General features: G+C 54.1%; 1 protein-coding gene across 1 annotated transcript; it reads right to left on the bottom strand.

Annotated features, from left to right (window-relative positions):
• Positions 1-10,862: 10,862 nt before the first annotated feature.
• TLX3 (T cell leukemia homeobox 3) lies at positions 10,863-13,429 on the bottom strand. The gene is made up of 3 exons (XM_027705033.1): positions 12,978-13,429; positions 12,351-12,594; positions 10,863-11,822 (listed from the first exon to the last, which is right to left on the bottom strand). The coding sequence occupies exons 1-3, from the start codon at positions 13,414-13,416 to the stop codon at positions 11,612-11,614; spliced, it is 894 nt and encodes a 297-aa protein (XP_027560834.1). The 5' UTR covers positions 13,417-13,429; the 3' UTR covers positions 10,863-11,611.
• Between the last annotated feature and the right edge of the window lie 138 nt (positions 13,430-13,567).

Here is a 13,567-nt window from a genome sequence, read left to right as displayed (position 1 = left end):
GCCCGAGTTTATTGGTGTTATTCAAAATTGACTTTGGCCTCTAAACCAGACCTGACTGTTGCACGGGTACTTACTGAGCACGGTGCAGAAGGCTGGATCCTCGGCTGCTTCAGTCGCTCTCGGCCCATTCACTCCCTGGCAAGAGCGATGCCAATTCCGATCAAACCCTATTGTACACTAATGACATTCAGGCAGCACAAGCCAAGCACTGGGAGCAGCTGAGCTCTCCCACTGCCTGGTGGGTTCAGGAAGAGTTACAGGTGTAGGATTTGGCTTGGCTGCTTTGTTTTTGCCTCATCTATTTTCATACATGTTTGAGCCTTCCACAACACGTCACTAAACTCTAGACACAAAAATTATCTTGAAGGAGATTTATTTTTTTGGAATGAGGAAAGAAAAAAAAATGCTGCTCTCTGAGCACGTGAAATCTATAAAAGGTAAAAGCTTGACACTTCCACAGCTACTTTAAGAGACCCCCATCAGCGGGTGTCAGCCCCTCGTCCTACCTGGGGGCAGCACAGCGGGCACCCCTCCCAGGGGCTGGGATGCGGCGGAGCCCCCGCGGCAGCCCCGGGGGACGGACACACAGGCGGCCGAGCAGGTGGCTGCACTCACTGCCTCTCCCACCTGCTGCCCCGTGCCGAGCTACAATGAACTTGTCAGGCCGTGCTATTGTCACCGAGCACAGATGTCGCTGAGCAGCACCGCCCGCGTCCCGTTTGCCCGGGGGTGCTCCAGCCGCTCGCTGCGAGTCGCTGGTGGAGCCGCTCCTAAGATCATCCCGTCGTTCAGAGGGGGGTTCGCCTGGGTTTCCTTAGGGCCCATTTCTCTTCCTTTCACCCACCTTCTTCAGCTGTTCCATAACCACTTCTTACTCCACTCTGCAGGATTTTTGAGTCCTTCTTGCTGTGTTTTAGCATGTTTGCTGTTTTCTGTCTTGCCCGGTGGGCAGGTGATTTCACCACGGAGCTGTCCCAGTGCTCACTGTCCAGTGTGACCCCAAAACACTGTGCACAGTGCACTGTGCACGCCGTCCCTGCCCCTCAGCAGGAACTTATTCCAAACCATTTCCATTTCTACGGCAATATCTGGCTGCTTGCTCACATACAGCCCCACTGCACTGTGGTTTTAAACACAAAAAGATTTCTTTTCCACCTAAAAGTCCAACAGAGCCTCATGGCAGAGCTTCCTTCCCACTGCTCCAGGCATCCTGATGTCCCTTCCCTACCACTGCAGCTCTGCACAGCCATTCCCCAGCTCTCTCCCAGATGTTCCCATCACTCCCACCCCCAGCTTTGCTCTTCTTTTTTACTCCTGGCTCCCTTCCTCCTTCTCAGCTTTCTATGCATGGACAGAGGTCTGGGATATCTCCTTTCACTGACCTTCACCTGCAGCTTTCCCACTTACTGCACTTCCATCAGTTCCTGCTCTCCAGCCCCACCAGCTTGTGCTCCATTCACCCTGAATCCATCAGAGGTTTCCCACCTCACTCACTGCCACAACCAACAGGGCCAGAGCATGCATCACAATTCATGTGCATTTCTACCTCTGCCTGTTAACCCAGAGTTAATTTTAAGTGAGAAGAAGGAAGAGTCTTGGCCAGAGAAGAAGCGCAAAGCAACAAACACTACTGAGAAGAGGAGCCAGTGCTAGGGGAGGTGTTCCAGCTGCAGCTGGAAAGCTGCAGATTGGCATGTAAAGAAAGCAAGGTGGCAGAAGTAAACAGAGGTGGACAAGACTGAGGCAGGGTCTCTTTGTTTCATCTGAACTAGTGAACAGTGATTTGTGTTGTGCACTTCAACATGGTTTCCTCTGGTTTAGTTCCCACTCACAGAAGTCCCATCTGAGCTGTAGGACCACAAGCCTGGGTCTGACAAAGGGCTGACAGACTCTGCTCTGCGTGGTAGCAGAAGACAACTGCCCTTGCAGACCTCTCTGGGTCTGGCAGGGTGAACAGGGGAAATCAGTAGTCCATGTGAATCTTGAACCGTACAGGAAGATAAAAGCTTGAATGGGGGGACAGGAGATTTGTTCCAGAAGGATCTCCCTCAAAGGAGTTTGAGAGTCAGTCACACAGACAGTCACAAACTCCATCTAAGAATGTTTTTGAGAAAGTGCCTGTGGTTTCAAAAAGAGTCCTGACATAAGGAAGGGACACAGGCTGCTTTATTTTCCCTGCCTTATTCAGTGTGGCAGTAAAAAGAGGGCAGTGATTTTACTCCAGCCTCTCCATGCAGCAGAACTACATCCTTTCCCCAACAATCACTTGGCAGAGATGGAGATAGAGAAGGTCAACTTCATAAAGATCAATGTAGGAAAGCCACAAGCATGACAAGGCAGAAAAAAGGCCCTAAAATCCTACAGTTTCTACCCTTGATGGTTTAGAGGAGGATCGTGTTTCAGATCCGCAAAAAAGTCCTGCAAATGTTTTTATCCTGAACACTTCACTTGTTCCAGGTACTCTGAACTATTTCAGCCTAGGAGGGGTGGAAAAGGCTTTTTCCCTGCTTGGGCTTTCAGAGACAGTCTTCTTTTGCCACATGGAACAGTAGCATGAGGCATGTGTGCACTGGGCTTGATGGCTGTAAAATGGAGTTTCAAAGTGAAACCACTAACCCTGATGTGCCTGTTCAGAACTGAAAAGGCTCCTTCCCCACCAGCCCCATGCTCGCCGTTGGCCTCCTGCTGAATAAAGGGGCCAAATTCAGATTGAAAGCATTCCTGATGAACAGTCTGAGGACAGGAGAACCTTCACAGCCCATGACAATCTGGAAGCAATGCCGGGTACAACAGCTGCTCTGCCGGAGCACCGAAACAGCAAAGCTCCCCAGTGCAATGCGGCAGCCTCAGCAAGCGAGTCCCCGACTGTGCAAACTGCTTTCAGAATCAATTACCCATCTCAGCTTCTCTGGGCAAGATGCAACATCCCACTTTTTTTTCCTCTGCAACTCTTCAAAAAGAAGACAGAGCAACATTAGGATGCCATTTGAGCAGTAAAATGTTGGGGGGTCTCTTGACTCCCGGTGGAGAGCAAACACGCACCTATGCAGAGAGGAAGGCTGGAAGCAGAGGAAATCTGGGAACAGAGGGCTCAGCAGCTGCTAAAACTGACCAAAAATAAAGGCTGAGGAGCTGCACAAGACCAGAAAGACCACAAGACCAGGCTGTGACCTGAGAGATGGCAACGTGTGCTGCAGCCAGGAACGGAGAGGCAACATGGAGACAGGGTGTCCACAGAAGACATCTCACGAGGAAGAGAAAGAATATTTTAAGAAACTCCAGAAAAAGCATGACTAAGTACTTTGAAATTCTGTTCAGGAGCACAGATCAGGATAACCCATGAAGCAGGATGCAGGACTGCAGCTCCTCTGACAGATTTTTAGATGCCAGAACGAAAACAAGATGAATTACCAATAGGTCTCCACTGTCTGTGAAGGAACCATCTCCTGCGCATCACCCTGCAGATGCACCCACCTGCCTGCCCATATGCCAGCCTCAAGGGTACAAAAGACACAAGAAAAGGGACTTGACAAAAAGTCTTAAAGGAGCACTGTTGCCTGCTCCCAGTCTTCTGCTCTGTGACAGTTAAAGCATCCCCATCCTCTCTGCTTCTCCTCTGCCCCCAGAGCCAGAGTTGGGCACACATTTGGAGGGGACAGGGGAAGAGCTGGCATGGAAGAACAGCACAGCCTGGTGCCTTTGCCTGTGGGCTGTAGGCAGGGAGCTCCATCCCAGGCTGCTCCTGGGATACCTTTTGTCCAGAGCTAGAAACATTTTCTGCTGTGACAAAATTCCCTATTTTCCAGATTTCCAAGGGAAGCACAGCTCATGCCATGGCTCATGACATACCTACCCGCAGCGATGGAGTGAGAGATGCTGCTCCCCCACCCACTCTGGCCTCACATCCCCCTGGCAGGGTGCCAACATGGCAAGGACCACCGCATACACTAAGCCCTACACAGGCGCCCTTGGAGCCCTTGCTCCGTCCCACCACTCCAAGGGAGTTGAAGGATTCTTTAATTATTAACTGCTTTGCTTTGTTTTCCCACTTCACTTGAGAGCATGGGCTCTTTGGAGGCCGAGAGCAGCTTAACAGAGCACCAGCCCTGGTGGGAGCAGCCATGGGACTGGCACCAGCCGTACCCACCCGCGGCTGCGTATTCCTTACGGGCTGCTCCCATTACCATTAATGGGAACGACGTGTGCAGACGAATGAGAGAAGAGACTGTAATGTCTTTGTATTATACCACCAATTAAGTTCTCAGGGTCATGTCCTCAGCTGATGTAAAGTAGATGAGATCCACTGAACTTAATGGATCTTTGCTGATTTACACCAGTTGAAGAGCTGGCCCTCTCACTTGTATTAAAACAGCCAAACCGTACCAGCAGGCCTAGTGTTTAACAGCATTGTACTCTAGCCAGGCTTTTCTATCACTCCAGTCCATAAACCACAAGCTTTATTAACTAATAATTAGTCCTTCAGTTAAGTTTCAGGGTCATGTTTTAAGAACTGCTGCCCTTAGGGCAGGTGTGTAGTTTTGAAGAGATCTGAAGGTGTGGGAGAGAAGCCGAGGCGAGGCACTGCCAGGCTGCCCTGAAAATGCAGAGGGTCTTTTCACAACCAGGTTGGCACCTACTGCCTCATGAAAGTACCTGGGAGTTCAGCACCTTAAATTCAAGCTGAGGCATCACTCTTGCAAACACAGAGTTGATTTTACCACACAACTTTTAACAAGACTCACGAGCTGTGCAAAGACGAGCCTGAGTGCAAGTATGTGCCTGAGAAGGGCACAGCGTAAATGCTGGGGATTGTGAAGCTGTAAAGCAGCACCTGCATACACAGAGCAGTTCTGGCACAGGGCAAGCAGGGTGATTTGGAAGGACAGACCAGCAGTTTCACTCTTTTTTTTTTGCAGTCAAAAAAATTATGTGAAGCTGGGCCACATCCTTCCCTTGTGCACTGCTCTCTGGATACTTGGGTGTCAAGTATATCCAGAGACAGACAACACACTAGCCTAATTAAGGGGCTAAGCTTGGGAAGAATGGTGGATTAAACTGTAAATAAAATAGTAATTTTCTAATCTTAGATTAAAACACAACCTCCCAAACATTAGCTTCAGCAGGTACACAGTTTGCTCCTTTTCTTCCTTCTCTGTCTGGATTGAGTGAAGCACATCAAGTGCCTTTCTGCCACCAGAAGGAATAAAAGCAGTGTTCTGTAAAGAACTGGGGAATCATGACAGCCCACCACACAAATGTTCTCAACGAGGAATGTAATATGGACAGCTCTTACCGAGACGGTTCTTGTGCAATAACTTAAACAGTACAGATTACTACTTGGGGAAATAAAAGACAACATAACTTTGAAACTTGAAAAGCTCTTTCTTCGTTGTAATCAATTGCAATAATCCATGTCAGTGATTTAGATGAAGATCAACTTTACCTTTCTTTGCTGATGACACAAAACTAAGAGCAATAAAAAACTTAAGTGCATTTGCACACAACTAATGGATTGGATGTGGCATGTGCCAATGGAAGTCAGTATGTATAATGCAGCATATACTGGATGCCAAATTAATGGGATCATTTGGGCATTCTGGAACACTTGTGGCATCGAATTTAAGTCATTTAAGGAGCCTGGCAGGGGTTGATGACCTTCCATTTTCAAAAGACTGAAGCAGCCTAGTAAGACTGTAGGCAAACCATGGTAATGAATTTTATCCCCTCCATCCAGCTGCTATTTAGTCCAAAGATGAAAGACAATAAAACCAAGACAATGAGATCATGCCTGGTGTCCCTAATAAGAAGTATATGAAAATGGACATTCACCTGAACAGGGAGCTGGAGGTTTGGGCATACAGACGATGGACCAGACAGTCCAACCTTCTGCTAAGCTTGAGGACCTTCACCAGGCCACAGGGCTCACACCAATTTGCCATGGCAGTGCTTCCTATCTGGATTACTTTCCAAAGGAAGCTGGTCACACACGGAGCAAAATGCATCTCACTGCTAACGTGTAACATCCAGAACTGCCCGATGGTGCAGAGATTTGTTCAAGCAGCTCAGAGGTGTGACAGAGCTGGAAATGGGGCAGTTTTCTCACACATGCCCATTTCCTCCCAGCACACTGCTCCCAAACTCCAGCAAACTGGCCCAAGCTGGGAGGAAGCACAGGCACAGGCACAGGGCTGGTTTTGTGGGACTGGCTGGCACAGGGACAGAAATAAATACTTGCAGGCTCAGGTCAGAACATTCACCAAGGGCCCACACAGCACCCTACAGATACTCCAGATGTTACTGGGAGATCTGTGTGAGTCCACTACCCAGAGGCAGAGTTTACTGTTTATTTTAGTTTCTTCTTTTGAAGAATGGCCTAAGGTCTGGGCCTGTGAGGGTGTTGGAGCCTGCCCCACTCAGCACCCCAGCAAGCTCAGGCCCCGCTTGGTGCAGCACAGAGGGTGGACACCCAACATCACCAACACCAAAGTGTCCAAGACCAGGTTTGACAGGGCTTGGAGCAACTTGGTCTAGTGGAAGGTGTGCCTGCCCAGGGCAGGGGGTTGGAACCAGATGAGCTTTAATGTCCCTTCCAACCCAAATCATTCTGTGCTTCCGTGATCACGGCAGTTCACAGGGTTCAGGCCCCACACTCCCAGTGTTTCCAGCTCTGAGCACATCCTACAAAGGACACGTGGACATTTCTGAATGCACAATGCAGAGATGCCTTTAAGGCAGATGTCTCATATTGCCACAATGACCTGGGGAGAATATTTTATTTCTTATCCTTAAATTAAATTCATGGGAGTATATATCTAAATGTCACTACTGCTAACTTAACAGCAGATTTTTAAGACATCTGAAATGCCTAGAAATGCAGAGAGACCCCCTCAAAAGGAGAAAAAGCACATAGATGCCAAAATGCCACAAACTGCACTATAGCCCTGCACATCAAAGCTACCTGAGTGCCTCCAGGAGGCAAATTTAGATCCTTAAAAACAAGTGGGCACCAAGTAGAAATATTTATTCTGCTGCTGAGTAAGGAAAAAGTTAGGACCTTACTGGGCTCAAGAGGTTGGGCAAGGGAAACACACAGTATTGAAAGGAAATGCCCCAAATACCTAAACCAAAGGGGGGGGTATATACCTCTTCTCCAAAAAATGCCCACTGCACAGAAGCAAATACATCATCTATCTGGTCCAACTTGCTCAGGCAAGACATAAGGAGAGAATCTACCAACTGAGGAGGAACAACTACATGAGCAAGTGCTCACCTGGGTGAGTCACAGCCCTTAAATTATTACTCATCAGCAGTGGGGATGATTTTAGTGCAGAAAGGAAAATTCATAGGTGTGAGCAAGATGTCAACCTCAGTATTATTTATGTCAGCTATAAACGAACTAAATTATGACCTGGCTGAGCAAAACACTTTTGTAAACCAAGGCTTTGAATATTGTGTAGTTTGCATGTTTAACAGGACCAGGCTTTCATCACGGAGTGGAGGAGAGCTAATAACCCATTGATTTTAAGGCCCATTTAGAAAAGAATTGCCTATACAGATCTGATCACCATGCATTACTTCGCAACATCTAATACCCTGGGCACAAAATAATGCTGAGAGAGGCAAATTGTGGAGCCATTTTTGTCCTGAGAGGGGTTTGTGCATGCGGGCATGGTACAGGAGCTGCTTTGGGCTGGGGCTTAAAGCAGATTCAGGAGGAGCTCTAAAGAAACGGTCCATGTTCCTCCAGTTATGCCGAGCTCCACCTTGTTTGTCCCCCCACTCACCTGGGCCCCCCACTCGGCCCTAGATGGGAAATCACTTACACACGTGGTTCAGCAAAGTTTGGAAAGCAAGCTGCCCAAAGTTAAGTTCCATTGCCGATTCAATAGTCCTTATCTCTCATTGCACTTTTCCATCCTTGGTCAACAAACACAAGTTTTTCTGGGCTTAAAACTTCCAAATGGGGGGGGAGTGTGAGTACATAGCATGGGCTTTACAGGGCACAAATGCACAGAGCTGTTTCACTTGCAGATTTGAGACTGCTTCGGAAAGATCATCCAAAAGCTGAGAATCATCCATTTCATAGCAGCATCAAGAATCAACAGATTAAAACTCAGCTTGATGGGATGTGCAGCATCTTCAGCACTCTCAGACCACATCTCCATCACAAGACTTTCACTGCCTACACTGAAATGACTCCCTGTGAAATAGCCACGCTGCAATACAGCCACAGGAGCTGCTGCTGCCCTCACACTGCCTGCACTCCACCGGTCTCATCCTCCGCTGACTGGAGTCTTTTAAGGAGTCTCCCGTGGAGGTAAAGGAGCATTTTGTAATGAGGGGGAGCGTGAAAGAAAAACCATGTTCCCCCACAACTAGCCAGGGCCCATGCTGCAAGAAGGCTGTTTCAGAAGCTGGGAAGTCAAACAGCTGCTCAACTTGAGTTGTCCACCCCACAGCCCATGTGCAATATGTGGACAGGTCAATCAATAGGATCAGGACAACAGCCAGCCCACCCCCAAAAGGTGTCCTCTCCTCTACAGGGCACTCACATCCTCCTTTATACCAAGGATTACATTCTTTGGTACAAAGAGGCTCAAGCTGGTAGGGTCTAAACTCCGTGCAAGCCCTCATGGGGATCTCTCTCCGTTGACAGACCTTCAGAGATACACAGCAGGTACCATCAGACAACCCTGTCACACCTGAACCAGGCTGGCAGGGAACACTGCTCTCATCCACAGAGGGAAATACTGTGTGTATATTCCAACTGGTGTTTTCCCGAGGCTCCCGTAAACACTGGATTAGCTGGACAGAGTAATTGGAGGTAGCCCCCACTTCTGTCCCTTCAGCACCACCGCACAGATCAGTTGCCCCGTATTGCCCACGCATTCTTGTCTTACAAGATGTGGATGCAGGAGACAGTTTGTCTCCCTCATCCTCAGCACAGCTCAAATCCTCGAGAACAGCTCTTCGGAAACAAAGACACCAGCAAGCCCAAGGCAGCCCCCACGACGCAAATCCCACTATTTGATGACTCGTCAGACAGCTGAAAGGGAAGTTTGTTTCTGGTTTCTGAAGTCCTTTGACAAATTGTGGTGCCCCGAGGCTCAATCCCGCTGCCCGCTGCTGCCCACGGGCAGCAGCGGCGAGGGGACCCCGAGCCCTGCCTGGGCTGTCCCCGCCGAGTTCAGACCCCCATGGCACTGCCGTTCGTAACAGGGCTCTAAGCAGACGGTGCTTTGCGCAAGATCCTCGCCTGCCACGAAGCTGGTTACTGCAGAACGCAGCATCATTTTGCTCTCTGCAAACACGCCGCTCCTGGCTTACAGCAGTTTGGGAAAAACTGCAGGGAAATCAGGAACACATAAGTTAATGGTTACGGGGTGCTCGAACAGTTAAAGAACAACGATGTGTTGAACACAATACAGCTATAGATGTTCGGGGGTACAGGTAGAACACAACACCAATACACACGTGAATATGGGCGCCCGTGTATTCCATCCCCATTCAGAGCTTGACTCTTCCACGTTTTCTCTAACACGCGGGTTTCTCCGGGCTGTTCTGCCTACGATAGCGGGGGGTTTTCTCCCTCTCTGCCCCGCATACACTGCTGATGCCGAGAGGAACGCCGAGGGCCGGCAGCCCTGGCATCGCCGCGCGGCGAGATAACGAAAGGACCAAATGGGACCAGGTTGGGGCTGGGGCAAGGCAGTCGTGGGGCTCTGGTGGGGACAGTGGAGCGGAGGGCGGAGATCCCCCGCGTCTTGTCGCACAGTATAGATTTCCCCGTTGTTTTTTTTTTCCTTCCCTGCCAGAGACTTTCCCTCGATCGGTGTTCCAGCTCAGGCCGCACATTCCGGCTGGTGAACGGCACTAGTCGAGCAGCTGCACGGCCCCAGCACCATCACCCCGCTGTGACTGGATTTGGCCCTGCTGTGGGACCTCCACAGTCTCCCCCCGACAAACCAAACCCCGGCTACGACCGGCCCCCGTGCTCTGGTCCTGCTGAGGAAAGAATTGGTCAAGGAAATATTTGCTCCATCCCTCGCCCTGTGCGGCTGCCTGGCCCTAAACCGCCCTGTGCCGCAGCCGGGATCGGGACCGCCGAGCCCCGGAACGGTGTTACACTCCTGCAGCCTCCCGGTGACCGTGGGAGCGGCAGAACCCCTCCAGACCCCCACCCGGGAACGCGGCCACGACCGTGCCGGGTCCTGCCCAGGGCCGGTGGAAACCCGCACGGCCCATGGCTGCTTTTTAAAAATGTCAGTTTTGCAGCTTCCCCCGTTGCTGGAGGCCGGGACACCCGGGTCCGAGAACTACGGGAGGTTGTTCTTAAAAAATCCCCCCGCACCCCGGTGCTGGGGGCGGGCACCGGGAGCCGCGGCCGCCGCCGCCGTCCCGCTGCCGGCGCGGTGCGCGCAGTGAAGGCAGCGAAACGAAAACCGCCGGGCCCCGCCGGCAGGAGCGGTGGGACCGCGGGGCGGAATTACCGGGGCCCGGCGGGGCGGAATTACCGGGCCCCGGCGGGGCCTCCACCGGCGGAGCCGCGGCCCCGCGCCCCTCCCTCCCCTCGCTCCCACGCGGCGTTGCCGACCGTGTCCCAAACCCGGGGCCGCTCCTGGACGCTTCCCCCCAGCACCGGCGGCGCGGGGAGCGACCGGCAGCATCGCGTACCAGCGGCCTGGTCCCGCTCCGAGCCCGCCGGCCACCCCGGGCCCACTCCCCGGTCCTCTCGCCGCCCCCGTTCCGGCCTCTCACCTCCGTCTCCGCCGCCCACCCCGCAGCGCCCGGCCCGGCGGGCTCCGCTCGGCTCCCCCCGTCGCGGCGGCAGTCAGAGAGCAGAGAGGCGTTTGTAAAGAAAACGTTTATTTACACGTCTCGGCAAGTATAAAGTATTATACATGGTCTGTGTCAACCCCAAATCTTCTTTATTATGAAACATAAGGCGCTTTCTCGAGAGCCGGTGGCGCAGGGAGCGACTGCTGTTTCGGGGCGCTAAAGCTCATCGGCTGGGAAGGTGAGGACAGAACGGCGTGTGGTGCCTGGAAGGAGCCCTTATTACCACGGTGAATAAATTACAGCTGACATTAACTTCACCTGGGACAGATGGGAGCTACCGTTTTTCAGTTTAATAGGGTTTCCTAAGCTAATGAGTCATCACCGGCTCAACCGAGTCCCCTCCGCTAAGTGACAGGGAGGTATTTTTTCTTTACACTATCCTCAGAACAGGAAAAAAAATAGCCTTTTGTTCCAAAGCCAACACAAAATACCTATGTTCAGATTTCGATATAAATAATCGAGGTTTTATATAATTCCATATTAGTAGTGCCCAAAATCTCGATGCATAAATAAATTAAAGTATTAACACTTCTTACAAAAAGTGACATATTTCCCTTCCTAGTGGAACATCGACACAAATATACAAGCGGCTCCGCTCCGCGCCGGCCTCGGGGAAGTGGCTCCGGCTCCGGTCGGTCCCAGTCCCAGCCCCGTGAGCGCCGCTCGCCGCCCCCGCCCCCTGCCCCGTCGGGGGGGAACCGCGGCCCCGGGGCAGGGGGAGCTGCCGGCCGCGCTCCGCGGGCCAGTTCGCTGCGTGCCCGGGCTGCCGGGCTCAAACGAGGGAGGTGACCGGGGGGATCTTGGCACTCTCCTCCTCCCAGGGCTGCAGGTTCTGCAGCGCGAACAGCGACGAGTTGTGCAGGCACAGCGGGTCGGGCTGGATCGACTCGTTCAGCGACTTCTGGAAGGCGTCGTGCTGCAGCTGCAGCATCAGCCGGCTCGCCTGCTGCCGCTCGGCCTCCCGCTCCTCCGCCGTCTGCCGCCTGCCGGGGGACACGCTCAGCCCGCGCCCGGGACCCCGCGGAGAGCGACGGGCCCGGGGCCGCGGGACCCAGGCAGGGCGGCCGGAGCATCCCCGGGGACAGCGGGGCCGCGTCCTACCGGGGCCGGGCAGACCGGGTGGGCGGCCGCCGCTCGACCGCCAACGGAGCGACTCCGGGAGGCGGGAAGCGCCTGTAAACCCGGTGTTTCACAGCAATACCGTTTCCAAATATTCCCCCGTTTTCTCCCAATATTCCCCCGATTTTTTTCGAATTATTTCCCCGTTTCTTCGAACAATTCCCCGTTTTTTCGAATAATCCCTCGTTTTTACGAATAATCCCCCGTTTTCCGAATGGGGGACTACAAAAAAGAAAAATATAAAGATAGTAACAATAATAATTACGGTATTAAAATAATAAAAATTTACCCCCAACCGTTCGGCTGCCGGGAGCCGGCTCCGGGGGCGATCCCGGCCAGGCTCGCGGGGCGGCGGGCGGGGGACGGGGCGGCTCCGGGGGCGCGGGACTCACCGCCACTTGGTGCGCCGGTTCTGGAACCAGGTCTTCACCTGGGCGTCCGTCATCTTGAGGGACTTGGCGAGGGCAGCGCGCTCGGCCGAGGCCAGGTACTTCTGCCGATGGAAGCGCTTCTCCAGCTCGCAGATCTGCACCCGGGAGAAGGATGTCCGCGGCTTCTTGCGCTTCGGCGGAGTCCGGTTCTGGTAGGGATGCCCGATCCGCCGGGTCACCGTGAAGGGCGTCAGCGCCGCCGCCGCTGCCCGGATGGGAAGCACAGGGGTCAGCCCCGCGCCCGCACGGTGCCGGCCGCCCCCCCGGGGCCGCCGCTCTGCCCGCCGGCCGCCCGCGCCCCGTCGGCCCCCGAAGGGACCGCGGCTCCCCGGGGTCCCTCTTCCACCTCTCGTCGAAGGGCTGCGGAGGCGAGTGGGGCCCGGCCGCCCCCTGGGGCGCCCCGCGCTATCCACGCCGTGAGGAGAGCGATTTTTCGGCTCGCTGCGAGCGCGGGGGAGGGAAGCATCCAGCGGCCGCCTTTACTTTTATTCTTATTCGCATTACTATAATTATTTCGTTTTACATTTTTTATTGGCCCTTTCGTTGCTTGTCGCGAGCCGGCTCGCCCGCTCCGCCCCGGCGCCTTACCTGTGAACCTGTCCTTGACGAAGCGCCTGCTGCTCTCCATCCAGGGGAAGTTGAGGCTGCCCAGACTGGGCACGGCGGGCATGGTCGGGATGGCGCTGGAGATGGGCGGCGGCACGGCCCCGGGGATGGGCCTGTGCGCCGGCACCCGGATCACGCCGGCCGGCGCCAGGCTGAGGTTCACACTGTACGATCCCGAGTCCTCGAAGGGCGCGGCGATGGCCGGGAAGGGGGCCGGCAGGGCCGGGTAGGGCGCGCCGCCGCGGCCGCCGGGGCCGCCCAGGAAGGTCGCGCCGTCGGGGCCCCGCGGGGGCGGCGGCGGCGGCGGGGGAGCGCTGTCCTGCTCGGGGCTGTTGAGGATCTGGTCGATGCCGAAGCTGATGGGCTCGTGCTGGTGCTGGCCCTGCGCGGGCCCCGGCGGGTCCATCCTCGGCGGGTCCATCCTCGGCCGTGGCCGCTCTGGAGGCGCCGCCGCTCGCGCTGCGCTCGCGGCCCCGGACCCGCCGCGACACCAAACTTTGCGGAGCGCGCGGGCGCGCGCGCAGCCCCGTCCCCGCCCGCGCCCGCCGCGCGCCCCGCGCCGCGTGCGCCCC

This window comes from Neopelma chrysocephalum, unplaced genomic scaffold (assembly GCF_003984885.1).
Source record: "Neopelma chrysocephalum unplaced genomic scaffold, ASM398488v2 Primary Assembly neopelma1_303, whole genome shotgun sequence".
Lineage (NCBI taxonomy): Eukaryota > Metazoa > Chordata > Aves > Passeriformes > Pipridae > Neopelma > Neopelma chrysocephalum.
The sequence above is the reverse complement of the archived record's forward strand: the minus strand, read 5'-3'. Positions and strand labels throughout refer to the sequence as shown.

Excerpts from the sequence above, each read along its gene's own strand:
- TLX3 (XM_027705033.1), bottom strand. The coding sequence starts at position 13,416 with ATGGACCCGCCGAGGATGGACCCGCCGGGGCCCGCGCAGGGCCAGCAC. Across the intron at positions 12,595-12,977 it reads CGTCAAGGACAGGTTCACAG|CGGCGGCGGCGCTGACGCCC; the intron begins GTAAGGCGCCGG and ends CCATCCGGGCAG. Across the intron at positions 11,823-12,350 it reads AACCGGCGCACCAAGTGGCG|GCGGCAGACGGCGGAGGAGC; the intron begins GTGAGTCCCGCG and ends GTCCCCCGGCAG.